The sequence below is a fragment of the Acinonyx jubatus genome, chromosome A3 (assembly GCF_027475565.1).
Source record: "Acinonyx jubatus isolate Ajub_Pintada_27869175 chromosome A3, VMU_Ajub_asm_v1.0, whole genome shotgun sequence".
Classification (NCBI taxonomy): Eukaryota; Metazoa; Chordata; class Mammalia; order Carnivora; family Felidae; genus Acinonyx; species Acinonyx jubatus.
This window is the reverse complement of record NC_069388.1, coordinates 78,579,128-78,606,674: the sequence shown is the minus strand read 5'-3', so window position 1 is coordinate 78,606,674 and position 27,547 is coordinate 78,579,128. Positions and strand designations below refer to the sequence as shown.

The 27,547-nt window shown below is 43.1% G+C and overlaps 1 protein-coding gene across 5 annotated transcripts in view; it reads right to left on the bottom strand.

Moving 5' to 3' along the window:
• B3GNT2 (UDP-GlcNAc:betaGal beta-1,3-N-acetylglucosaminyltransferase 2) overlaps nt 1-27,547 on the bottom strand; it is a 191,221-nt gene that overhangs the window by 143,825 nt on the left and 19,849 nt on the right. For 4 of the 5 annotated variants that reach the window (XM_053200650.1, XM_027072380.2, XM_053200651.1 and 1 more), the window contains one exon: nt 19,754-22,296. The exons of the other annotated variant lie outside the window; for it this stretch is intronic. In XM_053200650.1, coding sequence (XP_053056625.1) covers nt 21,094-22,287 — 1,194 coding nt within the window. In that variant the 5' untranslated portion in view covers nt 22,288-22,296 and the 3' untranslated portion in view covers nt 19,754-21,093. Of the gene's footprint in view, nt 1-19,753; nt 22,297-27,547 lie in introns of those variants that run through there. 5 annotated transcript variants of the gene reach the window in all.

Sequence of the window (27,547 nt, the reverse complement as noted above, 5' to 3'; positions counted from 1 at the left end):
TTTCACAGGTGATGCTTTCTATGTCATAGAGCATCTCATCAGAATGCACACATCAGGCATCCCACTCTTAGTAACTAGGTTGGACTGCATGGTTAAAGTGCTGATCAGCAGATATTTCCCTTTGCAGTGAGCAAATAACTTGTGGAATGACACCCTGTTCTACCTTGTTCATTTCTGTAGCTCTCAGATCCTAGCACAGGCCACACGCCTGTGGTTTTGAGGAACTTGTTTGAGGAACAAGTTTGATGGATGCGTTCTACCTAGGCACTACAAAGTTGAGCACAAGCACGCAGATCTCACCGAGGCACTTCCTTTCATGGATTATTCTGGAATAATAGAGACCTTGCAGCCCTAGGAGATGGCAGTAGGAATACCTACAGCAGGTGCTGAGGAGTAACAAGGTTTCTGCTGATGGTTCAGGCTGAGTTCCCAGACCCATACTAAGTGCTTGGGAGGAGATGCCTTCTTTGAGAGACTGCTGGAGGAGGCTACCCAGAGCTGGGTAGAAGGCAGAAAAACAAAAACTTGTAAACTATCATTTCAAAGCTGGGAACAGTTTTCTGTTTTGCAATAAGTGAAGACTCAATCTTCCTTAGTTTTCAGGAAACCACTTGCCTAGCTCAGTAATGTTATGTAAATTTTAATCAGGAAATGTTTGAGCTAAATTGCTTATTATAATGTAAGAGGATGTCTACGCTTTTGCATAGTCATATCTCTTCAGAGCTTGTTCTCTTATGAGAAATCCTATTTTGTTTTGTTTTGTTTTGGAATGTGTGTGTGTGTGTGTGTGTGTATTGCCTGACCATGGTTTAAAAATTCTCTGCACATGGAACTGTTGCTCATTCTGATGGAGATGAGTGGAAGGGGCACCCCAAGATAGTCTGTATGTAGTCCTCACTGTTGTCATGAGGGCACCATCCACAGAAACTCCTTCACTGAATAGGAGAATGTGAATAGACTGGTTCCAAAGCAACCCTGGGCATTCCCAAAAACACCTGGGGAACATTTGAGGGGTAGCTTAAACTCATCTGCGTATGAAAGTTAAAGTATGACCTCATGGTGATGTAGTTTGATGTAGCACACAAAATGCTCTTACACCAGTGTGTACACATAAAACTTCTTTGAGAGAGCAGTGTGGGCATAGAAGTAGTGGACACAGAGGTAAGAGCCACCCACATCACTGGCAGCTTCGAGAGAGAACAAAAGGGACATGTTGGCACCAGATCCTTTCACATTTTAACAGGCAAAGACTGTCTTCTTTGGCCAGGAGTGGAGGGTAGCTGTCTATGGAATATCATCAAAAATGAGTCAGTGCCAGGTATACAGCAATTCTGTCACCTGCTGGCCTTGATATGTTATCAATGGGTCAGAATTTGGCCACATTAGAGTGGACCTCTTCAGTGGAATGAACACACTATCCAAAAGATTTCTTGATTCCTAGAATTCCACTTTTTTGATTCCTAGAATTTCTAGATACCTTAAACCTCTTAGCAATAAAGTTTGAGGAACCAATCTCCACTTATCTCAAACTAACCATAAGCCCCCTCCTAAGTCCCCAGGGACAAGCAATGTACTTTTCAGGATCCACCCTGTGCAGGGTCTTGGGTAGCACTGGGACTAATTTTGCTCAGGCAGGTGTGGTTTATAGCACAGGGCCTAAGATCTCAAAGTCTTGTCTCCCTTAACATCTCTCTTTGTTAATTAATTTTTTTTCTAACTATTTATTTTTGAGAGTGAGAGAGACAGAGCATGAGCAGGGGAGGGGCAGAGAGAGAGGGAGACACAGAATCTGAAGCAGGTCCAGGCTCCGAGCTGTCAGCGCAGACCCCAACGCAGGACTTGAACTCAAAAACTGTGAGATCATGACCTGAGCCGAAGTCGGATACTTAACCAACTGAGCCACCACCCAGGCACCCTGGGTTTATTGCATATATCTTATCACAATCTACCATGAAGTGATATTATACCATTTCACATATCATATAAGAATCATACAGTAGCATACTTCCATTTCTCCCCTCCAAGTCTTTATGCTGTTGTTTTCATGCATTTTACTTTTAGTTATATTATAAACTTCCTAATACATCATTATTGTTTTTGTTTAAACAGTTAATTATCTTTTGAGACGCCAAGGAATACAGCACTGCTATAAGAGAGGCTTTCTCAGACTGTGATCTGCCATCCACATTGGGACTGAGAGTCAGAAATGGTTGGGGCCCCAAGCCTTGCTCAAGAGCTTCCTATTAGTATTTCTCAGCTAGCATAAGGAGCAAGAAGCATGAGAGCCAGCATACTGACAAAGATCAGATGAAGGACATTGCCTTCCTCTTAAGCCTATTGTTTCTGATGGCCTCAAGAAGCTGCCCTTATGTTAAGGAAGAGAGAACTGCCATGTAGAGCAACCAGTAAATAATTGAAATTTCAGAATGCCGAGCTATGTTTAATGAGATATTATTAAATATTTGGCTGCGGTCACTCGGTCATACCCCTGACGGGAGGCAAATAACCAGAAAGCCTAAGTGCCAGCGGGACTTGTACTGTCAACAAGACCACAAGTCAGGCCCGGAAGCTGCTCTTGAACCACAGGATTCCATCTGGTTCCCCCAGAGTCTGGCATTGCACTTTGCTCCTTTCAGCGCTATCCCCTTCTTCAGGCCAGCCTTCTGTTTTGCCTGAGCCTCACAGCGGTCATAGTGACCTGCCCAGCAGGGAAGTGTGGAGAAGCCACTCCTTACAAGATCTCCCTGACACTATTTAAGGGCTAGGGATCTGCCTGCTGGGCTAGATTTACCCTAGAGTCTGTCCCCCAGTCTCTACCCTGCCCCAATGCCAAGTCCAGTCTCTAGGTACAGCTCCTCTAGTTGGGCCTGAACTGCTACTGTCACCACCCAGGTGTTGAAAGAGGACACTTCAGATGTCATGAAATCTACCTGCCTGCCCAGGCAGGGTCCTTGATATATGGTCAACTATTATTAGCGTTTTCTCTCAAATAACTGAAGTGTCTCTGAATAGAACTTCCACCTGAGGTTCTAATTCTGGGAACCTTCTCAATTTACACAGGATTTTCTACTTTCCCCTCCATCCACCTACCCTTCAGACAGAAGATATTTTTGATCATGTTTTCTTCTGCCTTCTCTCCTCAAAACCAAAACATTTTTAGTTGAATTAAATTCAGATAAAAATTTTTGAGCCCTATTAAAGCTATGTAAGATACAGCTGGACTCAGAGGTGGAAAAGTAGGAAGGGGGCACTGGGTGGCTCAGTCAGTTAAGCATCGACTCTTGATTTCAGCTCAGGTCATGATCTCATGGTTCGTGAGTTCGAGCCCCATGTTGGGCTCTGTGAAGGCAGTGCAGAGCCTGCTTGGGATTCTGTCTTCCCCTCTCTGCCTCTTCCCCACTTGCATTGTTCTTTTCTTTCTAAATAAATAAATAAACTTTAAAAAAAAAGTTAAAAAAAAAAAAAGAATAGTAAGAAGGAATTTTCTGATCTCTATATCAAGGAATTTTTTTCCCTACTTGATAAGAAGTGGAATAGATCCAGGCTTGGTGAACCCTGAAGCTTATGCAATTTTGTGTCCCTCTTACACCAAAGAACATAAAACTCCAACTTCACACAAGATTAGTTTCCTTAAAATAAGGAAGAAAATCACAACAAATTAAAAACTATATAGGGGCGCCTGGGTGGCTCAGTCAGTTAAGCATCCAGTTTCAGCTCAGGTCATGATCTCATGGTTCGTGAGTTCGAGCCCTGCGTCAGGCTCTGTGCTGACATCTCAGAGCCTGGAGCCTGCTTCAGATTCTGTCTCTCTCTCTCTTTCTCTGACCTTCCTCTGCTCATGCTTTGTGTGTCTCTCTCTCAAAAATAAATAAACGTTAAAAAAATTTAAAAAAAACATCTAAACTTTAGAAATACAAGAATCATAAAACCCAGAAAAATTACATATTTTCATAAACTGTCTGACATAACTCTATAACACTTTTTCCCCACATTTTTTGGTCCACGCACTGTCTGGTTGCTACTTTGTATAACAATAAATTTGTGAAATACTTTTTTATAGAAAAAAAAGGATAATTTAGTCTTTCCTCTACCATGTTTGATCAAAGCTTGCTTTTCACGGTGCCTGAGTGGCTCAGTCAGTTAAGTGTTGGGGCTATGGGTTTTGGTTCAGGTTATGATCTCACGGCTTCGTGAGTTTGGGACCTGCACTGGGCTTGTGGTGACAGTGCAGAGCCTGCTTGGGATTTTCTCTCTCTCTCTTTCTCTCTTTCTCTGCCCCTCCCCTACTCACGCTCTCTCTCAAAAATAAATAAATGAACTTAAAAAAAAAAAACTTGCTTTTCATCGACAGTTTAGAAAAGTCACTTTCAACTTCTTCAGCTCAGCTTCACAATTCATTATTTGTAATGTCATGTATTGTTGAATTTTTCCCAAATTTGGAGAAAATTATCAAGTTCATTTTGTACAGGAGCTATATATAATTTCAGGGACTTTCAAGTTTTCTTGTTCAGTGTGTCATCTTATTCTTTGAATTGACAACACTCATTATCCAGTTTGCCACCAATATTCTTATAGTGGCGTATGTCAATGTTTTATATCAAGACAGCAAAAACTTAGTAAGAATCTACATAGATGTACTTGGGAGATGCCATTTCGGGCTGGAGAGAAGTATGAGCACAAGCACGCCTAGCAAAGACAAGAGTTCAATGGATGAAGCAAAGGGTACATGGATGGTGGCAATAGGTGATAAGACTAGGGTAACAGAGCAGGCAGAAAGGTGGGAAAGAGTGTCAAACAAAGCAAATATCTGAGGACAGACTCTCATGCCTTTAAGTGTAAGAATCCAGTATAATTGTAAGTATAAGATTAGTATAAGTATATAGATTAAGTATAACCCAGACTTGTGTTAAGTTCATAAGATGAACCCTAGGTTGAATCCTAACTCTGCCAAGTACCAGCCTGGCAACAACATGACTTTCCACAAAAACGACTAGCTAGCAATATGAATATATCCCCCAAATCCCACTAACTGTATCTCCAAGTCAACTTCCCCTTAGTCATATCCTCAAAATACCCCAATCATTCCCACACCAGCAGACTCAAGAGGAAGTATGATGGGGGCGCCTCGGTGTCTCAGTCGGTTAAATGGCCGACTTTGGCTTAGGTCATGATCTCACGGTTTGTAGGTTCGAGCCCCGTGTTGGGGTCTGTGCTGACAGCTCAGAGCCTGGAGCCTGTTTTGGATTCTGTGTCTCCCTCCCTCTCTCTGCCCCTCCCCTGCTCGTATTCTGTCTCCCTCTCTCAAAAATAAATAAACATTAAAAAAAAAGAGGAAGTATGAGGGAGGGAGAGCTGAAGCAGTAAGAAGACCCTGCCCTAATTACAGTTTAAATGTTTTCTGTAAATTTTATAAAAACATATGACTACATGAACACATTGCTAGGGACTCTCGCAGGGCCATGCAAGGGGCTTATGCAAGTGAGGGGCCCAGAAATGTAAGTTTCTCTAGTTTCATTGTACATTCATCTCTTGGTGGAGAGCATAAAACAAAAACCACATACACACTATATTAGTTATTTCGTGTTGAGTAACAAATTATATCAAAATTTAGTGCCTTCAAACCACATACATTTATTATCTCAGTTTCTGAGGGTCAGGAATCCAGGCGCAGCTCAGTTGAATCCTCTGCTTCATGGTCTCTCACAAGGCTGTAGTCAAGGTGTTGGCCTAGGGTCTACAGTCTCATCTGAAGACTCAACTGGGGAAAGAATGGCTTCTAAGCTCATTCATGTGGTTGTTAGTAGGATTCACTGCCTTGAGGACTGTTAGACTAAAGGCCTCATTTCCTAGTTGGCAGATGGCTAGAGGCCACCCTCAGTTCCTTGCCACATAGGCCTGTCCAACATGGCAGCTTGCTTCATTAAAACTAGGAAGAGAGAGTTTACTAACAAGACAGGAGTCACAATCATTTAGAATTAAATCATGGAAGTGACATCTTATTATCTCTGCTGTAGTCTATTGATTTCAAGCAAGTCACTAAGTTTAGACACTTGGAGGCATCAAGAAGCAAGCCAGTCTCTAGAATAATTTTTAGTCTCCTTCCACCGGCAGAGACAACAAGCAGGACACAACCTGGCTGGTTGGCCTACAGCGTACAGCAGGAAGTAGAAATGCCTCTCACACACTGTGGCCATAGGAAGTGGTGGCAATGGAATGCCAGACTCCAGTCTAAATGGCTCATGCTAAGATTCAGGTTTCAAAATGAATCATTAAATGCAGAACTGGGACAGATACCAAAGTCAAGAACAGAGGCAACTGGAGTTGGACAAGAAGTGATTCGGGGAGTCCTTTAGGTAAAAGGCCAGCACCTGTGGCAGGGTGTTTAGCTATCTTCAGGTTATCTTTGCATAGGCAGGTGGTCCAGTAAAAGGTTGGGATATGATACACAGAAAGGACATAATAAAGAGTTAGCAACGATGTGAAACAAACACTTGCCTGCTTTTTCTTTCTCCCCTCTCTGGAGACCTTTTGAGGGCCACTCTAACTTTTCCTCTTTCTTTCTCTCCTTTTTTTTTTTTTTTAATATTCATTTATTTTGAGGGGGGAGGGGCAGAAAGAGAGAGAGTGAGTGCATCTCAAGCAGGTTCTGTGCTACCAGCCCAGAGCCTGACACAGGGCTCAATCTCACAAACCGTGAGACCATGACCTGAGCCAAAATCAAGACTCAGATGCTTAACTAAGTCACCCAGATGCCCCAGTGAAATTTTATTTTTTTAACAACGTTCTTGAGATATAACTCACACACCATACAATTTGCCTATTTAAAGTGTAGAAGTCAATGGTTTTTATTGTATCCACAGAGTTGTGCAATGATTATCACAATGAATTTTAGATCATTTTCATCATCCCCCAAAGAAATCCCACATTCCTTAGTAGGCATGTCCCATTTTCCTCCACCAGCACCTCCAACCCCTAGGCAATCACTATTCTGCTTTACCTTTCACTGCCTATTTGAAATTAAAAGATCACATGCTCTATAGGTCTCACCTAATAACACTTCTCAGTGACCACAAACCTTCGACAAACAAGGTAAGTCTGTGAGTAGAACACCAGGCTTTGCATAGTGAGTCACCGGGATGGGACGTGGTGATGACTCTGTGATGATAAAACCTGAGCGAAGCAGCGATGGAGGCAAAAATCCCTGGACAGCAGAGTCAAAGGCCAAAGTTCATGGCTAAGGACTAGCAGAAATGCCACAGCACCAGTGCCACTTTATTGGATCACAGTAGTCTCCCAAATTCTTTTCTGGAAGGCCTAGGAAGAGAGTCCCACAGCAGGATAAAGCTCTTGGGCTTTGGAGTCGGAGGGCCAAGTATAAATACTGGTTTCACACTTGCTAGTTGTGTGAACTTGGGCTGACATACTTCTTAAGCCTCACTTTCCTGATGGGTAAAGAAACCAGGATTAGGATGGGTAGAGCACAGTGTGCAGGCTCACAGAACTTCCCTCTCTGCAGCTGAGAGCTTGACACACAACCGGACCCCCAAGAGGCATGGAGGTCTTACCTTCCCACATCCACCAACTCCAGGTGCATTAAAAAAAATTTTTTTTAATGTTTATTTATTTTTGAGAGAGAGAGAGAGAGAGAGAGAGAGAGAGAGCATGAGCAGGGGAGGGGCAGAGAGAGAGGGAGACAATCTGAAGCAGGCTCCAGGCTCTGAGCTGTCAGCACAGAGCCCAATGCGAGCCTTGAACCCACGAAACACAAGGTCATGTTCTGAGCTGAAGTCGGATGCTTAACCAACTCAATCACCCAGGCACCCCGCCAAGTGCATTTTTGAAAGAATGATCACGTGACCATAAAAGCAGGGAACTGTCCTTTGGCTGTTCCAACCTCTGCAGCTGTGCTGCTGGGGCTCAGCTTGCTCAGGCCCAGGAAAGTCCAGGGCAGCTTGCCACACAGAACTTTCTAATGAGCATCCATCCACTGTCCCCCTTGAAGCTGGGCCAGGTTATTTACTACCCCACTGTGGCGGAGTCAGGGTCTGGACTCAGGTTCTTCCTCCCTTGACCATATGACCCCACAGAGTGGACCCACCCCCTACACTCGAGTTGTATGGGCACCTAAACACCTCCCCCTGCCCCATCTTTTCCCACCCCACCAGCATCTTCTCCCAAGGAACTGGATTTTTTTGCACATGCAAATACACACACACACACACACACCCCTCTACCTTTTGGTTTTGTTGGCTCTTCAAGGCAAACACAGGAACAGAGCCTATTGACCCAACCCTGAAAGAGAAGCTGTAAACTGTCTTGCCCAGGGATCTCCAGACCTGCACTGAATAGACCCTGGGAGAAAGGAAGGCCTACCCAGCTTCCTAAGTTTCTCCACCCAAATTCTTTGTCCTAAGACAACTGTATAACTCCCATCCCAGCTGCCAACCAGTGCCTCAGGGTAGGAATCTGGAGGCACTCGCAGTGGCCTCAACCTAAAACTCAGGAAAGGAGTGAGGCTTTCATGATATCAGCCAGGCCCAAGACACCCAACTCCAGCAAGCCTGAGCAAAAATGGGAATGTACTGGTTCAAAGGGTGGTGAGGATGGGATGGCAGTGGATCCAGGGCTCCATACTGTCCTGAGTCACCTTTGCTCTCTTCACTCCCATTTTTCTGTTTCCATGGGTGTTGTCTTTTGCCAATGGGAAACTTTCTGCAGATAGTCAGGGAGCTGGTGGGGTAACCCCATTTAGCAACCCCGAGAAAAACAGCTCCCCTCTCCCAGCCCCAGAGGATTCCAGCAGGCCCTGCTTGATCACATGCCCAGCTCACCAGTCCTGGGGCTCCACCCATCTCCAGGAGAAGGATGGAGGAAGGCATTTTGGGCAGGCAAAAATAGTAGTTTCAACAGTCCTCTACATGGCAGCTGTTTTCAAACATGGGAAACTTCTCCTCGCTGAGTAAAAATAGAGCCCAAATGCTCTAAAATAGAGGAAGAGTCTGGAAGGCCAAGAAAGCTGCCAAGAACAGCCATTCTGTAAATAAAGCACTATGTGCTAGAGTAGGACAAGGAACCTCCTGGAAAGCAATTCATAGCAGGCTATCCTTGAGCACACTGGCATCTCCTGACCCTGGCTGAGGAGCCCCTGCTCTCATCTAGAGGGAACGAGGTTACTTTAACTTGGGCCTCCTTGCCCGGTGTGGGAAGAAAATGCAGGCCTCTCCCACATGAGACTTTGCTGCTCCCTCTACCCATGACCAGACCCTCCTCCTCCGGTGTGACCCCTAAAAGTCGCCCAGTGCTGCAAACCACCCCCTTGTTGGAGAAAACTCCACCAGCTTTTATGGGAGGAGGTGCACCTCTGGACCATTCCAGGACCACGAGGAAAGGGACTGTGGGTCTTCAGGTTCTGGTCCAGACTCCCACCACAAGGGATATGGGGGAATTTCCGCCCCAGCCATGGACACCTCGAAGTAAACACATTCTGCAAAGACAGTTGAACCCTTCCTCCTGTTCCACAGGGGCTCTGCCCCTGACCTGCAGTAACAGTAGGCTGTTGCCCTGCACTGATCCCCACTTGCTGAGGAGCATTCAACCTTCTGTGCCCTTCTAGAAGCTTCAGATATTTTGAATGAGAGTGCCAACCACACTGCAAGGAAGTGACCAGCAAGAGGTGGATCAGCATGGGATGCAGAGGATAATGAAGGAACAGAAGGAGCCAAACCAGAGGAAGAAAACGAGAGAAAGAACAGGAACAGAGGGAGCAACAATGATGATGAAAAAACCAACAGCCACCATTCACTGAGCACTTACTACACGCCAGGCTCCAAGCACTTCCCACACATTAGTTTATTTAATTATCTGGACATTTAAAAAAATATTTTTTACATGTTTATTTATTTTTGAGAGAGAGAGAGAGAGAAAGAGAGAGAGAATACAAATGGGGAAGGGGCAGAGGGAGAGAGGGAGACAAAGGATCCAAAGCAGGCTCTGCAATGACAGCAGACAGTAGTAGAGAGTCTGACTCAGGGCTTGAACTCACTAACTGTGAGATCATAACCAGAGCTGAGGTCACACATTCAACCGGCTAAGCCACCCAGGTGCCCCTACTGTACATTTTAAATGTACAAGCTTTTATTTATTTTTTTTTTTAGGTTTATTTATTTATTTATTTAGAGAGCACACACGAGCCAGGGAGGGGCAGAGACAGAGGGAGGGAGAGATCTCAAGCGGGCGCAGAGCCTGACACGGGGCTCGAACCCATGAACCGTGACATCATGACCTGAGCTGAAACCAAGTGTTGGATGCTGAACCGACTGAGCCACCCAGGTGCCCTGGGACAAACTTTTAAATGTACAAATGTCCCCCAAGATATTTCTTAACTGCAAAGAGAAAGACAGCACCTTACAAAGGAGAAACCCAGTCAACATATTAAAGTGACCAGGAATCAGACATTATTAACCCTCACTATGATGCACTGAGAAGGACAAAACATCACTTCTGTGGCATTCTTGCCCCAAATACACAACCTCATTCTAATTGCGAGAACACAGCAGACAAACCTAAATTGAAGGACATTCAACTCCTCAAAAATACTCTTCAAAAGTATTAAAGTCATAGAAGGCAAAGAAACATGAAGAAACTGCAATAGACTGGAGGAGTTCAAGAACAAGTGGGATCTTGAACAGGATCCTGGAACAGAAAATGGGCATTAGTGAGGGCAAAAATGGTAAAATTAAAGACCTGTAGTGTAGGTAAGAGAATATTTATTTCCTGTTGTTGGTTCATCTAGTGCCAATTGTGATCATTGCAACGTGGCTGTGTTAACATCAGGGAAAGTTGGGTGCGGGTAGATGGGTACTCTCGAACTACAACTTTTCTGTGAGTCAAAAATTAATTCAAAATTAAAAATTTTTTAATTATTTTTTAATTTTATGTTTTTGGGGCAGTTTTTTGTTTGTTTATTTTTATTTTAAATATTTTTTTTTAATTTTTGAGAGAGAGAGAGAGATGGAGCACAAGCAGGGGAGGGGTAGAGAGAGAGCGAAACACAGAATCTGAAGCAGGCTCTAGGCTCTGAGCTGTCAGCACAGTGCCTGATGTAGGCACGAACCCACAAACTGTCAGTGCATAGCCCAACATGGGGCTTGAACTTGTGAACTCTGAGATCATGACCTGAGCCGAAGTTGGATGCTTAACCAACTGAGCCACCCAGGTGCCCCTAGTTTGTTTATTTATTTTTGAGAGAGAGGGAGAGAGCACGAGCAGGGGAGGGGCAAAGAGAGAGAGAGAGAGAGGGAGACAGAGAAGTGGGACTTGAACCCACAAACCATGAAATCAAGAGTTGGATATTTAACCGACTGAGCTGCTACCCAGGTGCCCTTGAATTTAAAGTTTTCTAAGTGCAAGATTTCTCCAAACAAAGCAATCCATCTCAGAAGAGTAACTTACTGGATTGGTCTACCAGCAGGGAAAAACATCCAGACTTTGGATAAGGCAGAGAATATTTTTGTGTACAATGATGTGGTATCCTAGGATACTAGAATACTATATCCTAGGATATAGGATATGCCTTTTTGTTAAGCAGGTCCTCACTTGCAGGGACTGGGCTGGTACCCATTTCAATAAGCACCTCTGTAGTTTCTGGAGGTGGAAGAGCAAGTCAGGCTGCCTCCTGCCATGAAATGCTGCCCCACAGCTTCATGGGGCACTGGGCTCTCCATGATGTTGTTCTGCGTCTTCTGTCTTGTTCTTCAACCCAGCAGGGCTCAGCAAGTGGGAAAGTTCTTAGCTTTCTTGACAGTGCATCACAGCCCCTCCTCTTTCATTCCTTCCTCGGTGACTCACTTTAGGAGGCTTTCACAATCAAATAAATAAAGGTATTTCCCACCAACCTTAAGCCTGACAACCTCAACCCTCAGTGTCCACCAATCCTTTCTTATATCCCACAGAGGAAAAGTCAGTGTGACATTACTGCTATCTAAGCAGTTGAGGTTTGCCTACATTTGCTTATCTTCTTTATCTTTGTGCTTCTCCGGGTTTCTCCCATCTCATCAACCTGGAGGGTAACAGCAGATCAGAGGCTGTTGCTGAGAATCTGTAGCCCTGGCCTCCTGGCTGACTGCAGGTTGGTCCTCAAGTTTCAAATGAGCAAAACAGATGGGACTTCCACCTTGTCACTGTGCTGGACCTTGGCACCTGTCATCTGGCTCCTGGGTCTCCCTCCACCCAGTTAGGTTTTCTGCTAGGCCCCCGCAAGCCTGCCCATTGGCTGTCTTTGTGCTGAGCCAGCAAAGCTCTGTTTTCATTCTCTTCTCTCCACCCCACAGACTGGAAACAAATTATCCAATGATTAGTTAACACTTCATCACTGTGCCACATTTTGCAATGAGGTGGGACAAGTGGAAAAAAAGGAATTCTGACCTCAGTGCCTTGAACCCTTGAACAACAGCAGGAAGAGCCCAGAAGGCTACTGATTCAAAGGAGGCGAGGGTTGAACATTTCTCTACTGCCCAAGGAGACTTGGGGTGGGGCCAGAGTGAGGCTGGGACGGCTTGATCACTTCCCACCCACGTAGCAATTTTTGGCAGCTGAGGGAGTGCTGCCTGGGCAGGCTTGGCTGTCTGTGAACCAAACCCAGAGCCCTCTTCCCAAGGCCACCTCCCTGGCTATGAGAAACCGAGCTGGGGACCCCAATTGAGGAGAGTGGGCAGTGTTTGTCTCCTCCTCCTACTAAAATCACCTTGAAATGACAATAACAGGATACAAAAATGAAGAAACCCAAAGTGGTGTTGGCAGCAAAGATGGTACCATCAACAGAAAGATCACTTCTGAAAGATAGGAAATATATGCATTTATATTACTGGACAAGCTGAAAGAAGGGAAGCACAGCCCAGAATACGGTCAAGAGAAAGCTGCAGGGATATGGGGATAACATTCACAGGGGAGCTCCACAAAGTCTCCCAGCTTGCAGGAGGCAGTGGGGATGATTTACTGCGGCGCTGGCTGCATCATAGCTGGCCCAACCCGTCCAAACACACACACACACACACACACACACACACACACACACACACACACACACACACACACACAGAGTTGGGTGAGCATGAGCTCAGATGCTTATACGCTAAGAAATGTTTCCTAGACAGAGAGATACAATGTTCTGGTTGGCAGGAGAAGCTGAGTAGTATACGATGAAATAGACCCAAAGCAAAAAGGAGGAAAGGCAGCTCCAGCATCTGGTCTCCAGCCTACCTGTCTCCCACCTGCTCAGTCCCTGAAAGGGTATCAGCCTCTACCAGGACACTACTCATACACACCCTCACTCAGCCTCCCCATGCAAGGAAGTGGTTTTGGGGATGAATGGCCCTGAAAAGAAACAGTTCCCAGGAAGTGACACAAGTCAGTTCAGCGCATTCATTCACAGAAATGGCCAAGGATCACTTCGTATTCTCTTCCATGAAAATTAAAGTGAAAACCAGCTAACTAAGGCCTGAGATACTTCACTAAGAATTATCAAAATAAAACAGGACTAACTCTTCTAAGTCACTGCACCCACAAAGAACAGGCTGCAATGGAAGGCAGAGTAATAAACAAGATATTGCTTTTTGAAAATTAAAAAAGAAAAAGGATGGCCAAAATAAAAAAGTTCTATAGAGGGCTAAGTAAAAGAATGATTAAGACTAGAAAACTGTGTGTATGTGCACGCACGGCACGCTGCAAACAGCTTTGTTTCCATTTGGTCCGTGGCTTGGGACAGGGCTCCAGGGTGGTTAAAAAGCTGCCTGGTGGCTGCAGGGAGAGGCTCGGGCACAAGCCCTGGTCCGGGGGGTTGCATGCCAGAGAGGCCCCTCAAAGGCTGCCGGGCTTCAGAGGCTTCTAGTCATGCTTGAGGACTTTATTTATTTTTATTTTTTACTTTTTTAATATTTATTTATTTTTGAGAGAGAGAGAGAGAGACAGATGAATAGAGACAGAGGGTGAGCGGGGGAGGGGCAGAGAGAGAGGAAGACATAGAATCTGAAGCAAGCTCCAGGCTCTGAGCCATCAGCACAGAGCCTGACACAGGGCTGGAACTCAGGAACCATGAGATCATGACCTGAGATCATGACCTGAACCGAAGTCGGACACTTAACTGACTGAACCACCCAGGTGCCCCTTGAGGGCGAGCCTTTAGAAGAAATACTCGCCCAGCCCAGCCTGGGGGCCATTCCGCCTGCAGGGGTGAGTCAGGTGGTCACCCGTCTTCTTGATCCCCTTCTCATCCTGGTCCTCCAGGAAGTCACAGAGATGGGGGCCCGCGCAGGCAGAACCCAGGGCACGCAGAGCCAAACGGGCCCGGTTCAGATTCTTCACCAGAACCAGGGCGGTGTCTGTGGCGTCCAGGGTTTTATTACTCTCATCCTGGAACAGCTTCTGCCTGGTCCTGGTCCCGGAAGAGGGTGTGGCTGCCTGGTTGACTTTGCAACTTCCGGGGACACTCCACACCCTTGCACCCTTGCCAACACGTGGAAGTAAGTGACCCATGCCCTCCAGATTCCCATTGTCACGGTCAAAATAGAAGCCCAGAGAAAGGTAGGTGTAGGAGGCCTGCAGGTGCGTGTTGACCAGGAGGTTGACAGCCCCCTCCACCTTGGTGAAATAATTCTGAGGAATCTGGGGAGCTCACGGTTGATGGGTAAGAAGGAGCTAAGCTCAAAATAGGGTGTTGGCCAGTCCCAGAGGCAAAGGATGGCCGAGAAGATGGCTCCAAAGGTTGTGACTGGAAAAAAGGTTGGAGGGTGGTCGGGAGGCTGGTAGAAGGGGTGTCCCTGCATCCGTTCCATCCAGACACTGTTGAAGCAAGAGACAGATCCGTGGGGCATACTGCAGGAAACCAAACTATTTTTGTAGTGGATTGCAGTGCAAGTTACAGCACACTCTAATCAGCCAAAAATCACCACACACTTAGAATGGGTCACTATCCTGGTGGGAAAATTATACGTCAATAAAGCTGTTGTAAACAAGAGCCCAGCCCCCTCAGGCCTTAAGAGGGATCATTCGGGGCATACTTTCCACACTGTTCTTCTCCACAGATGTCCCATGGGATTGAGCTCCAGATCCATGCTGGCAGTTGGCTTAACACACACTCCTTATTGGCTGCCTTTCTTCCCAACATCACCTTCTCACAGAACATGTACCCAAGAAACTAATTGTGCTAGAATCCTTCTCTAGAGGTCTATTTCTGGAAGAACCCAAACCAAGGGCAGGATATGTTTTCATTTTGTACTCTTCTGATAGTTAAAGAAGAAGTGGTAAAGTTGGTGCCAGGATCAGGGTTACTGATGACATTTCAAAGAAAGGTTAAGAAAGCCAATCTGGGGAAGGACTTGATGACGAGCCAGGAGAGAGTTTAGTTGAAGACAGGCCAGGAAAAGGCATGTCCCAGGACAGTAGGTCTCCAGGGCACTGAGAAGCCCTTGCTGGGATATAAGTTCTTCCCAAGGCTTACTGCTAAAGTAGGACGAGAACATTCCCCTGATGCGGGACAGCTGTCAGGAAACTACAAGCACCTTTGTTCAACTGCCAGGCCTCTTAGAAATAAGCCCTTGGATTACAATCAAATTAAAAACTCTACTTTTGTTGCCTCGGCACAATCAATATACCTCCCCTTTCACAATGCACACTAGGCAGGAAGAAAGCAACTATCAGAGCTCAAAAGCCAACACGGTTGCTTGGGTGGAAATTGCTAACCACAGAGAGTGATGGAAAAGAAGGAAATACACCTAAGTAGGATTCCACTTTTCAATTTAAGTGTTTTAAAACTTTCTATATATGCATGGAATACACACGCTAATGTTGCATTTCAATTATTCTAAGGAGTAATAGTTTACACTTTAATATCTCTGCCATTGAGGCATATCATACAACTGACATAAATCATATTGAATGGATTTTAGTGGTAAATAAAATATTACAGGTTAAAATTAACAAATACACTTTATATACAATGTGACAAGATTTTTTGGCTCCTTAAGTATTAAAATGCCTCTTTCTTGGCCTCTACCTTTTCAAAGTATTACTTTGAGACCTAAGTGAATCAGGACAAATACTTTAATTTTTCAGATTTACTGTTAACTCTAACAAGGTGAAGTTCAGCTTCAAGATTATGTGGCAGATGTTCCTAGCATTTAAAGCATATAACCAATTTAAGCATCTGACTCTGGATTTCAGCTGAGGTCATGATCTCATGGTTTGTGAGATTGAGCCCCACGTCGGGCTCTGCACTGACAGCACGGAACCTGCCTGGTATTCTCCCTCTCTCTCCGCCCATCCCCCAGCTCGTGCAGTCTCTCTCAAAATAAATAAATATTTAAAAAAATAAAACGGGTGCCTGGGTGGCTCAGTCGGTTAAGCATCCGACTTCAGCTCAGGTCACGATCTCATGGTTTGTGAGTTCGAGCCTCACATCAGGCTCTGTGCTGACAGCTCAGAGCCTGGAGCCTGCCTCAGAATCTGTCTCCCTCTCCTTCTGCCCCTTCCCTACTTGCACTCTGTCTCTCCCTCTCAGAAATAAACATTTAAAAAAATAAAAATAAAATAAAACGTATATCCAATATACAATTAACATCAAGGAAAATTTATCCAGTAATTCCCACAGCCCAGCTCATGAAGTATTTGTTTTCAACTGTTCTACACAAGAATTTTTACTTCATCTGACATTTTTCATTAAGAAGGCAAATCACACTGAATTTGGCCCAAGTAAAGGCTTTATTCATTTCAGCTTTCTTGGAAGTGAAAATAAGTCATCCTTTGCCTTAATAAATGCATCTTTTCTCTTTCTGCATCTGAGGGGACCAAGACAACCCAGAACACCAAATATTCCAGACCACTGTCAATCAGGAGTAGCAAAGCAGATGGTCATACCTGGGGGGAAGGGGAAGGCGCTTTAATTCTGGATTCAATTTCCAAGTGACTCAGAGTATTCCCTTCCTGCCCTTCTGTTCCGTTCTCCCTTGACCAACTAAAGAAAGGAAACCAGGGCCAGGGATGTCTCCTTCATCCTTTCCCTTTTAACACCTGCTTGGGTTCGTTGAAATTTAAACCCTGGCAATGTTCATTCAGCCTTGAACTTCAAACTTAGAATCGACATGACTTGGGAGTAGCCGTGAAAAAGGTCCAAACACATTTCTGCTAGAGCTCAGGTGAGTAGTTCTCAAAGAGTGAATTAGACGGTGATGCTTACATCCATGAGGTGGAGGTTCAGGGGAGAATCCATCTCGTCGGCACCAAGAGAGGGTTTCGTGAACTCAAAGATCGGTTGGTGCCATGATAGAGCTAAAGGCAACATGTAAAGGTTTAAAACCCAGTATATCCTGTTGCTAAAAAAAGGACACAAACCCCCAAATAGACATGGGGTAGGATAATACATCTTTAAGATGCTGCTTTAGAGACAAGAATATACAATGGAGAAAGGATAAGTCTCTTCAATAAATGGTGTTGGGAAAACTGGACAGCTACATGTAAAAGACTGAAACTGGACCACTTTCTTACACCACACACACAAAAATTAAACTCAAAATGGATTACAGACCTAAATGTGAGATCTGAAACCATAAAACTCCCAGAAGAAAATATAGATAATTTCTTTGACATCTGCCGTAGCAACATTTTTCTAATATGTCTCTTCAGGCAAGCGAAACAAATCAAAAACTAACTATAGAGGCTACACCAAAATAAGAAGCAAAAGAAACCATCAACAAAACAAAAAAGGCAACCTACTAAATAAGAGAAAACATTTGCACATGATATAATCAGAAAACGGTTAGAATCCAAAATAGAGAGAGAGGGGCGCCTGGGTGGCTCTGTCGGTTGGGTGTCCGACTTCAGCTCAGATCATGATCTCACAGCTCGTGAGTTCAAGCCCCACATCAGGCTCCGTGCTGACAGCTCAGAGCCTGGAGCCTGCTTCGGATTCTGTGTCTCTCTCTCTTTCTCTACCCTTCTCCGTTCATGCTCTGTCTCTCTCGGTCTCAAAAATAAACATTAAAAAAATTTAAAAATATATATATAGAGAGAGAACTTCCATAACACGAAAAAAATAATCCAATTAAAAATGGGCAGAGAACACGAATGGACATTTTTCCAAGGAAGACCCACAGATGGCCAAAAGACACATGAAAAGATGCTCAGTATCTCAGTGTCATCATTAGGGAAATGCAAACCAAAACCAGAATGAGGTATCACTTCATTGGCTAGAATCAAAATGACAATAACAAGTGTTGACAAGGATGCAGAGAAAAAGGAATCTTCATGCATCATTGATGGGAATGCAAATTGGTACATGCATACATGTATACGAGATTCCTCCAAAAATTACAAATACAAATACTGTATGATCTATATAATTCCACTACTGGTATTTACCTACAGAAAATAAAAACACGAATTCAAAAATATCTACACACCCCTATGCTTACTGCAGCATTATTTACAACAGTTAAGATATGGAAGCAATTCAAGGGGCCATGCATAGATTAATGGATAAAGAAGATGTGGTATATACACAGTGGAATATTACTCGGCCATAAAACACAATGAGATCTTGCCATTTGTGACAAGATAGATGGACCTAGAGAATATAACGGTAAGTGAAATGAGTCAAAGAAAAACAAATAGCATGTCATTTTACTTATACGTAGAATCTAAAAAACAAATGAATAAACGAAAAGCAGAAATAGACCATGAACACAGAGAACAAACTGATGGTTGCCAGAGGAAAGGGGGTGGGAAGAGAAACAAGATGAGGGAATGGGAGTGGGAGATACAGGCTTCCAATTATGGAATGAATAAAATTCCTGGAGATAAAAGTACAGCACGGGGAATATAGTGGATGCTATTGTAATAGTGTTGCATGGTGGTAAATGGAAGCTACACTCAGGGTGAGCAGAACGTAATGTAAGGAGAAATTTAATCACTAAGTTACACCTGAAACGAACCTAACATTGTGTAACAACTATACTCAAAAAAATTAAAAAGTTGCTGCTTTTGTCCTAAATTCTCTCTACTCACCACAAATGGAAGCATAAATAAATACTGATACTCCTCTTTCAAGACTCTAAATGGGAAAGCACTTTTAAGAATTTTTTACATTTTCTTCAAGTTTGTTTATGTACCTAAAGAGAGACAGAGACAGCAAGGGAGGAACAGAGAATGAGAGGAGAAGAGAGAGAGAATGCCAAGCAGGCCCTGCACTGTCAGCACAGAACCCAACATGGTGCTCGATCCCACGAACCACGAGACTATGACCTGAGCCAAAATCAAGAGTCAGATGCTTAACTGACTGAGCCACCAAGGTGCCCCAGTAATTTTAAGAATTAAAGAAAAATTTTTTAATGTTTATTTTATTTTTGAGACAGAGACAGAGCATGAGCGGGGGAAGGGCAGAGAGAGAGAGACACAGAATCTGAAGCAGGCTCCGGACTCTGAGCTGTCAGCACAGAGCCCAACATGGGGCTCGAGCTCGTCAACCACGAGATCATGACCTGAGCCAAAGTCGGATGCTCAACCGACTGAGCCACCCAGGTGCCCCAACACTTTTAAGAATTTTAAACGCAAAGACAGAGGACCCCTTGAGACAGAGAAAAACTTATAGGTCAATATTGCTATTAATAGTTTCTGGGTGGAAAAAAAAATGGTCTCTTTTGGGAAAATGTAATCAAATACAGGAAACAGAAGAGATCATAGATTATTACACATGACACAAGACAAGTAAAAATACAGTGACTTTATTTCCATCATCTTACAATCCCCAGGATCACATCTGGTAAGAAGCATCATTTCTATAAACACAAAAATATTTCAAGAAAGCATGTTACAAGATAGTATATGTAAGCAACAGTTTGGCAGAATTTTATCAACTCTAGTAGTTCACAGACCCCTCCCCCCAAAAAAGCCAAATTTTAAAATTCAAAAATAACAGTTAGCTTTATTTAACATATGTTACACCTTAACACTTAAAATATCATGCTCTAGTTAAATATTTCATCAACAACACTGTATACAAATAAAATATTACACAAAATATATTTAAGAAAATGTTTTGGTCTTTGATCTGAACAATAAATAAAAACACAGGCACTTCTACACGGAGACAGGGAAGCAGTCACTACTCAGAATAATTTTGTATATGTGACATGTGGAAATATGGCAAGAATAGAATCCCGGAGTTTTAAACTGACAATCCGTTCACGAGAAGGTCTGCAATTTCAATCTTTTCACTTGAAGTTCAGAAATTACAAATGCCTTCCTGGTCCACATCGAAAATTCCTAAGCACAATATGGCTGCCAGGGTCAATTCAATCTTTTGATGGCCATTATGGAATCATACTCATGATCTTCAAATACTAAAATTAGAGAATTATCACGGTACCACCCAGCAAACCAAATATCAGGACTGTTAAGCTTTCTCTTTAGTACGGTCATAAGACCATGTAACAAGGTAAACCGGATAAATGTCACACAGTGATTCTCATTTTGCAAAATTAACTGACCTACTAAAACAAGAAAATACTGTTGGGGTGGCAGGAAATTTTGACAGAAGTTAATTTCTGTAGCCGATTTTAAAAATTCATCCAAATTTCATGAAAATAAATGGAACTGCATTTAACAAAAACCACCGAATCATGTATAACGAGGTCTTTGTAGCCTGCATGTCTATAAACACCTAAGTTGCAGATAATTCAGTCATTATAATGGAAAGTAAGAATACTCTCTCTCATACGAGGGCAAAACATAAATAACCTAAACCCGGAAATTCCAGAAACATAAATGATTTCAGCTAAGAAGGAAGGCAAATTAGGAAACAATGGCCACTAGCCATAGGAAGTACTGGAACCAATTTCCCAGCATATCCTCTGTGAAAAGTTAACAATCTTCTGCTTTCCCTCTTCAGAAAGTACCACACCAGAGGGTATAAAGGCCCTCAAATGGATACTACTAATGAAGGCAGTTCTGATGGTTTAACATAGGTATTACCCCTAATGTGAAAGAACACAACATGGGAACTATTCAAGATATGTCTTTCTATGCAAAACTTAGTTTTTATCTATTTCAGCAATTTAAATGAGCATCTTGCAACCGAGACCAGATATCAATCATCTCTTGAGGTTTTCTACTATGTACTAACATCAAATCTACATAGGAACAAATGTTATTCTTGTTTTTCTCTTCTATATCAAATGTCTTGAAACCTTTGTGTTTCTCTGGAACGAGGCCGAGTTTCTGAAGGCACATTCCAGTATAAACATCATCAATGGGGTAGAGAAGGACCCGGTCGGTTATATTGTACAGCCTCAGGGCCAGGTGGCCAGAGTAGAGGAATCCACCTCCCCCTGCATAAGGCGGATAGACACCAGTGTAAACAACTTCTGGGATGTAGTACTTCAGTTTCTTATCCCGATGAGGTCCAGCATTGTGGATCACGTCACCTATAAACAAATCTTTGGCTTTGTTCTTGGATAAGCTATTCAAGTAATTCAGGATGTGATGCGTGTTCACAAAAACATCATCATCGCCCTTGAAAACGAACTCGGCATTTGGGCAGGAAGTGCTCACCCACCTGAGAAAGAGCACTTCTTTCAGGGACAAGTTGAAGAAAGTGTCTCTGTAGTTCCACATAAGAATGTCTTGGTGCTTCTCACTCTCGAATTTCAACATATCTGACAGGTCCGGGTGGTTGTCCTCTGGCGGGGTCTGACCCAGTAAGAAGACTCGCACTACAGTTTGGTTCCCCACGTTGGTTTCTCTGCCCCAAGATTCCCGAATTGCTTGCCTTCTAGCAAAATGTGGAATGAGGGACTTTATAGCCAGTAACAAGAAGGGTTTCTTTGCACATTTATCCGGTTGATCTATAAGTAGTGAATAATTTCGACATCTCAGATACAGTAGAAAGTCTTTAAATCTGTCTGGCAAATTGCTGAAACCTGAAACGACTGACATGACCCTCAGGTCAGGTTCACAAAAATTTAGATGGCTTATGTTGGAAAACCCGTATACTTCCCCCGTCTGGTTGGCCAACATATTCAAAATGGGATTGTACCGCCTGTTCAGCTTCTCTTGTTCTCTGTTCCAATATGCCACAGGGGGGTCAGATATCTTCCAGAACTTTTCTTTGGGTATTATTACTTCCCCCTTTCCATTTTTTTCTTGGCTGCTGCTTTTGGAGACTTCCACAATCAAATAAATGAAGACATTAACCATCATCAGGATACCCAACAATTTTATTCTTCGACGTCCAACACTCATTTCTCATATCTGGAATAAAAAGGAGGAGCATTGTATTAATTAGGTACTTATTAATTTGCATTTGCTGACATGTCACTTGCCTCTTTGTCTTTATCTTCTTTGGAATAGTGGTTTGGAACACAGATTCGAGGCTCCTACTGCCTAGGTTCAAATCATGGCCCTACTATTCTAGCTCTGTGACTGTGGGCACGTTGTATAACTGATGTCTCAGTTTCTCCATCTATAAAATGGGGAAAATAACTCATTTCATAGAATGGTTGCATATGAAAAGCTTTCGAAACAGTAGCTGGCCCACAGCAAGCAGTACGTGACTGTTAATAGAGTGGCTGTTTTAGACACCTGAAGGCAAAGATATACATTTACTAAGTAACCCCACAGGTGTTCAACTGCCTTGCTTACAAGGACACACATACAAACCAGTGTGTTGCAAACTGATTCACTCACAATTCATAACAAATACATTTTATATTGTGACCCAGTTCACACACAGAACTGTATTCATGTGTGTTACAATGTGTGAGTTTCCGTGTAATTCACAGATTTTTTTCTATTTTGTTTCATTTCATTTTTTAGAAAATGGTAATACCAACCCTGAATTGTTTCTCAATCCACACTTTTATAGATGAGGAAACCAAGGCAGAGAGATTAAGATGCTTGGCCAGGATTGCAGGGCTAGGAGTTGGATGAGACTGAGTATTAAGAGAAACAAAATGACAAGACTCATATTGGCTTTATCCTACTGGCCAAAAACTGAGGACAACCCAAATACCACCAACAGAAGAACGGACTGTCAAACTGTAGTATTTCATACAATGGAATAACCCCCAGCAATAAAACTACTACTAGCTACAGTAGTACACTGTGCATGAAAGACAGACCACAGGGGCACTTGGCTGGCTCAGTCAGTAGAGCATGCTACTCTTGATCTTGGGGTCGTGAGTTCGAGCCCCATGTTTGGTGCAGAGATTACTTAAAATAAACAAACAAAGAAATGTTAGGGTTTTTTTTTTGTTTTGTTTTCGTTTTTTTAAAGAAGACCTCAAATTCCATATATGTTAGGTTCAAGAAGGCAAGATTAACCTAGGATCTAAAAACCTGAAAATGATAGAGATAGAGGTTTTGACTGGAATGGGGCAGGAAGGAACTTTCCAGAGAATAGAAATGTGGTATGTATATCTTGGCCTGGATGAGGGTTTCATGGATGTACACATTTGTCAAAACTCAAATTGCATACTTAAGATCTCTGCTGTTCATAGCAAAACGAAAAAGGGAAATGAAAATGACATTTTCGTGAAATATCAAAGGCCAAGAATAGATTTCAGGCTGTGGGCAACAGAAGAAAGAGCAATAAAATAGTTTATTTGACAGGGATGTAACTCCAGAGTTCGAGCACTACTGTGATGGATGACTTATACAAGAAGCATAAACTTGACAACCCAAAAAAATAGGAATGGTAATACACTGCAAGGAATGTTCTTACCAGGTTAATTCTATCACTGAGAATCTATCCTTAGAAAAGAATTCCTAAGAAGCACTGTGTCCCAGGCACTGTGTAATACCTTACTTGATATAGTGAATCTATGAAGTAGGTGTGGTTACCTTTATTCCCATTTTATACCTGAGGAAACAGATTTAAAGAAGTAACTGTTACAGGCAGAGCTGGAATCCCAGCCAAGGCAACCAGGTTCCAAGGCCACCAAATCAAAGGGTAGTTAGTCAGTCTCCTCTGACCTCTAGAAACAAAGCTGGGTGCCTATTTCAAAGAATAGTGTTTATTATTTTTTTTTAATTTTTAGTGTTTATTTTTGAGAGAGCGAGTGAGCGAGAGCATGAGCAGGGGAGGGGCAGAGAGAGAGGGAGACATAAAATTTGAAGCAGGCTCCAGGCTCTGAGCTGTCAGCACAGAGCTCGACGTGGGGCTGGAACTCACAGACCATGCGAGATCATGACTTGAGCCAAAGGCAGACAGTTAACTGACCGAGCCACCCAGGAGCCCCTATTTTTTTTTTTAATATAAGAAGATATTTAAGTTTACTGGGTTCTAACAGATAGTCCCAAGGTAAAAGTATTTGTTATGCTGAGAATGCTATGAAGCTATCACATGCTGGACAGCCCAGATGAGATGGGTTGGAATTCACAAGTTCTTTTGTGTCTTTTAAAATCTGTTTAGTAGGTCCTCATCTAATTGCTTCTGTTTATGTGCTCGCTTCGGCAGTACATATACCAATTGCTTCTGTTTACCACTGCTCAACAGCTTTGATTATAGACAAAGAAGTAAAAGGTGTTTAAGAAAAACAACAGGGGGCGCCTGAGTGGCTCAGTAGGTCGAGTATCCAACTCTTAATTTGGGCTCAGGTCATGATCCCAGGTTTGTGAGATCAAACCCCGCATTGGGTCTCCAATGAGCATTGAGCCTACTTAAGATTCTCTTTCTCTCTCCTTCTGCCCCTCTCTCTCTCTCTCTCTCTCAAAAAAAAAAAATAATAAAGTATATTAAAACACACACACACACACACAATGGCCCCTACCCCATACTTCTAAAGCTTTTGCACATCTAGAAAACATGGCAGGTGACCAAGTTATGTGGGTGCCCCCAACTCACCCAATAAGCAGCCCCCATCCCACTTCAAATCTCCCCTCCCTTCTGAACCACTGCCTACCCCTCCAGAACCCCACCACTGAGCTACCAAGAAAGGGCCTTGTTAAATAAACTTCCTCCAGATAACGTAGTAAAAAACCACAAGACATTCCTTACTCCTTAATTCCAGTTTTAAAGGGCCCCAAGGCACATACAACCTGAATAATTCAAACACCCATACCCAGGTCTAGAGTCCACACCCTCCTCAGGTTAACTCCTTTAAAATGAGCTTTTGGGCAAACCTAATGATCAAACTGAAGGTCTCAGTCCAACACATCTTTGGCAACCTAAACCCCTTTACTCTGGGCCTTACTTGCAAGGACAAGAGAACTCAAATGGACACTTAGAATATACTTGCATGGGTACCTCATACAGTTAAAGAAATTGCCATCTTTTTAGAAAATAAATCATAATTTTAAGGGTTGTTTTTTGTTTTGCCTTTTTTTTTTTTTTTTGGCTTCTAAATTGAAACAAAATAGTTTTCAAAAACAAGCAATTTTCTCTAAATTGGGATAACTCTCCTACAGCTACAGTAGCATTTGACCCAGTATCTCTGATCTCTACATCTTGGGCACTTCATGTAAACAGCTTGAAGGAAGGACAATAAGGAAAAGTATGAGGGTGAATGGAGAAAGACTACAATGAGGACAAAGATTTCGAAGGTACTCAAGAAAAAAACAGCACGCACTATGGGGCAGCTAACTACATTTTCAACTCAGAACTCAGAACTACATTTTCAACTCAGGCATTTTCAACTCAGAAAAGGAATATGGGTATCAGTAGACTACTTCTGAAATTTCTAGAGTAAAAGAAGTCAGTTTAAAGAAGAAAAAAGGAAAGCACAGTACTTTACATAGCAGGTTGTGAACCTCTAAGTTAATTTTCCTAGGGAAAGATTCAGAGTGAATAAGATGGGAGACGATCCCAGATAAATGAGCTGCATGAGCTGGTTGTACATCCAGGTTATGGGGCAGGGTTATGGCTATCTGGAGTCCAGCCATAACTGTCTGAAGTGATGCTCTGAAGTTTCTATCACGAAAAGCACCCATCCTTCTTTCGGGAATATTTGGAGGAATACATCAGGCTTGCCACCCAACTTCATCCACTGCAATTCAGGCTTTTATTTCCATGATCAAGACCCAGACAGGACTTCCCACCACCTCGGGCAAGACAGAGCTTTACGGCTCTCAAAGGGACACCATCCTCACTTTATTTACATCTGCTCAAGGGCATTTTCCTTCCCATTTCCCATTTGCACCCCTAAGGGAAGCTGAAAGGACAGCGCCTTAACAGTGAGAAAAATGGAGGCTCAGAGAGGGTTAACTGAGCTGCCCAAATATTATGTAAGAGTTAAGTGACAAGGGTGAGAGGATACAGTTTTTCGGTTTCCAATCCAGGGCTCTTTGGATCTCCTCCTTTTTCTACAAGGCACAGCCACATTCTTGTAATCTGACCCTGGTCAACAGCAAGGTTACGAGGGCTGGCTCAAGACTGAAAAAAACCCAAAGCACAGGAAAACTCTGTTTGTTAGCTCAAATGTACCAAGGTACATTTGATCATTACTAAGACTCTCCAAAGAAAAGGAAATGCGAGTGCCTAGAAGCTCCCAGCCCCCCTTCTGAGAATGGGCCAGCCTTACTTGTCCAAATTCCCAAACATGCAGCTCAGGCTAACGCTTACCCACTACTTGCTAAAGGACATTTTCTTCCAACCTGAGAAAAAAAGATGGGAAAACCAAGATTCTCAACTATAGTTTTCCATGAAGTTTAAAAGTCATCTTTCATTTGTGACCTGGGCACAGTCCCTCTCATGAGAACTCTGCTTTTGGTAGACTCTTACTACAAACCAAAGTTCATGGAAAGGAGGACAAAACAGTGACCCCCATAAAAATATCTGTGGGAAAAAGCTCTCTGAATATCTGACTAAATATTCCCATTACAGACATAAAACCAATACGTGTCCTTTTCTGAGCAGGAAGTTACATTGCTTAAAAAGAATTTGAGTAAGAAAACTTACCCCAAAGCTGGGCAAGATGTTATACAACTCTGACTGTGAAACACAGAATTTTTCTTATGAGTAACAGAAATAGGAAGAAATCCCAAATGCTAACAACCTTAGCCTTTCACCTGGTGCTCCCCAATAAGGACTGAACAGTTTTGAAATTTCTAAAACGCTTCAGTTGGTTCTGTGTAACGGAAAACAACTTTCTTCTTTATTTTGCAATTAAAATATTTAGAAAGCAAGTTAGAAACAGGAAAAATGTATTTGTTAGCTGAAAACGGATTACAAAATAGCACAGAGGCCCTGCTTAAACTATGTGAAAATCCAGATAAAATACGACACGAAAACAAAACTGGTTTCATCGGGGCGGTAGGATTATAGGTTATTTTAACATTCTTTAACACTGCCACACCATGTCCCTCCTTGAATAGCCTCTTACCACAACATCCAGACTGCCTGGGATGGGGGTGGGAAGCATATCACACAAAATTCCTGAGACTGGGTTCCCATTTATGAAGCCCACGTCGCTATCCTGTGTCACGGCCTCAGTCCCACAGTCTCTATATCGTTGCACTGGACCCCACAGTGTTCCGCAGAGGCTCTGCCACAACATCCACCCCT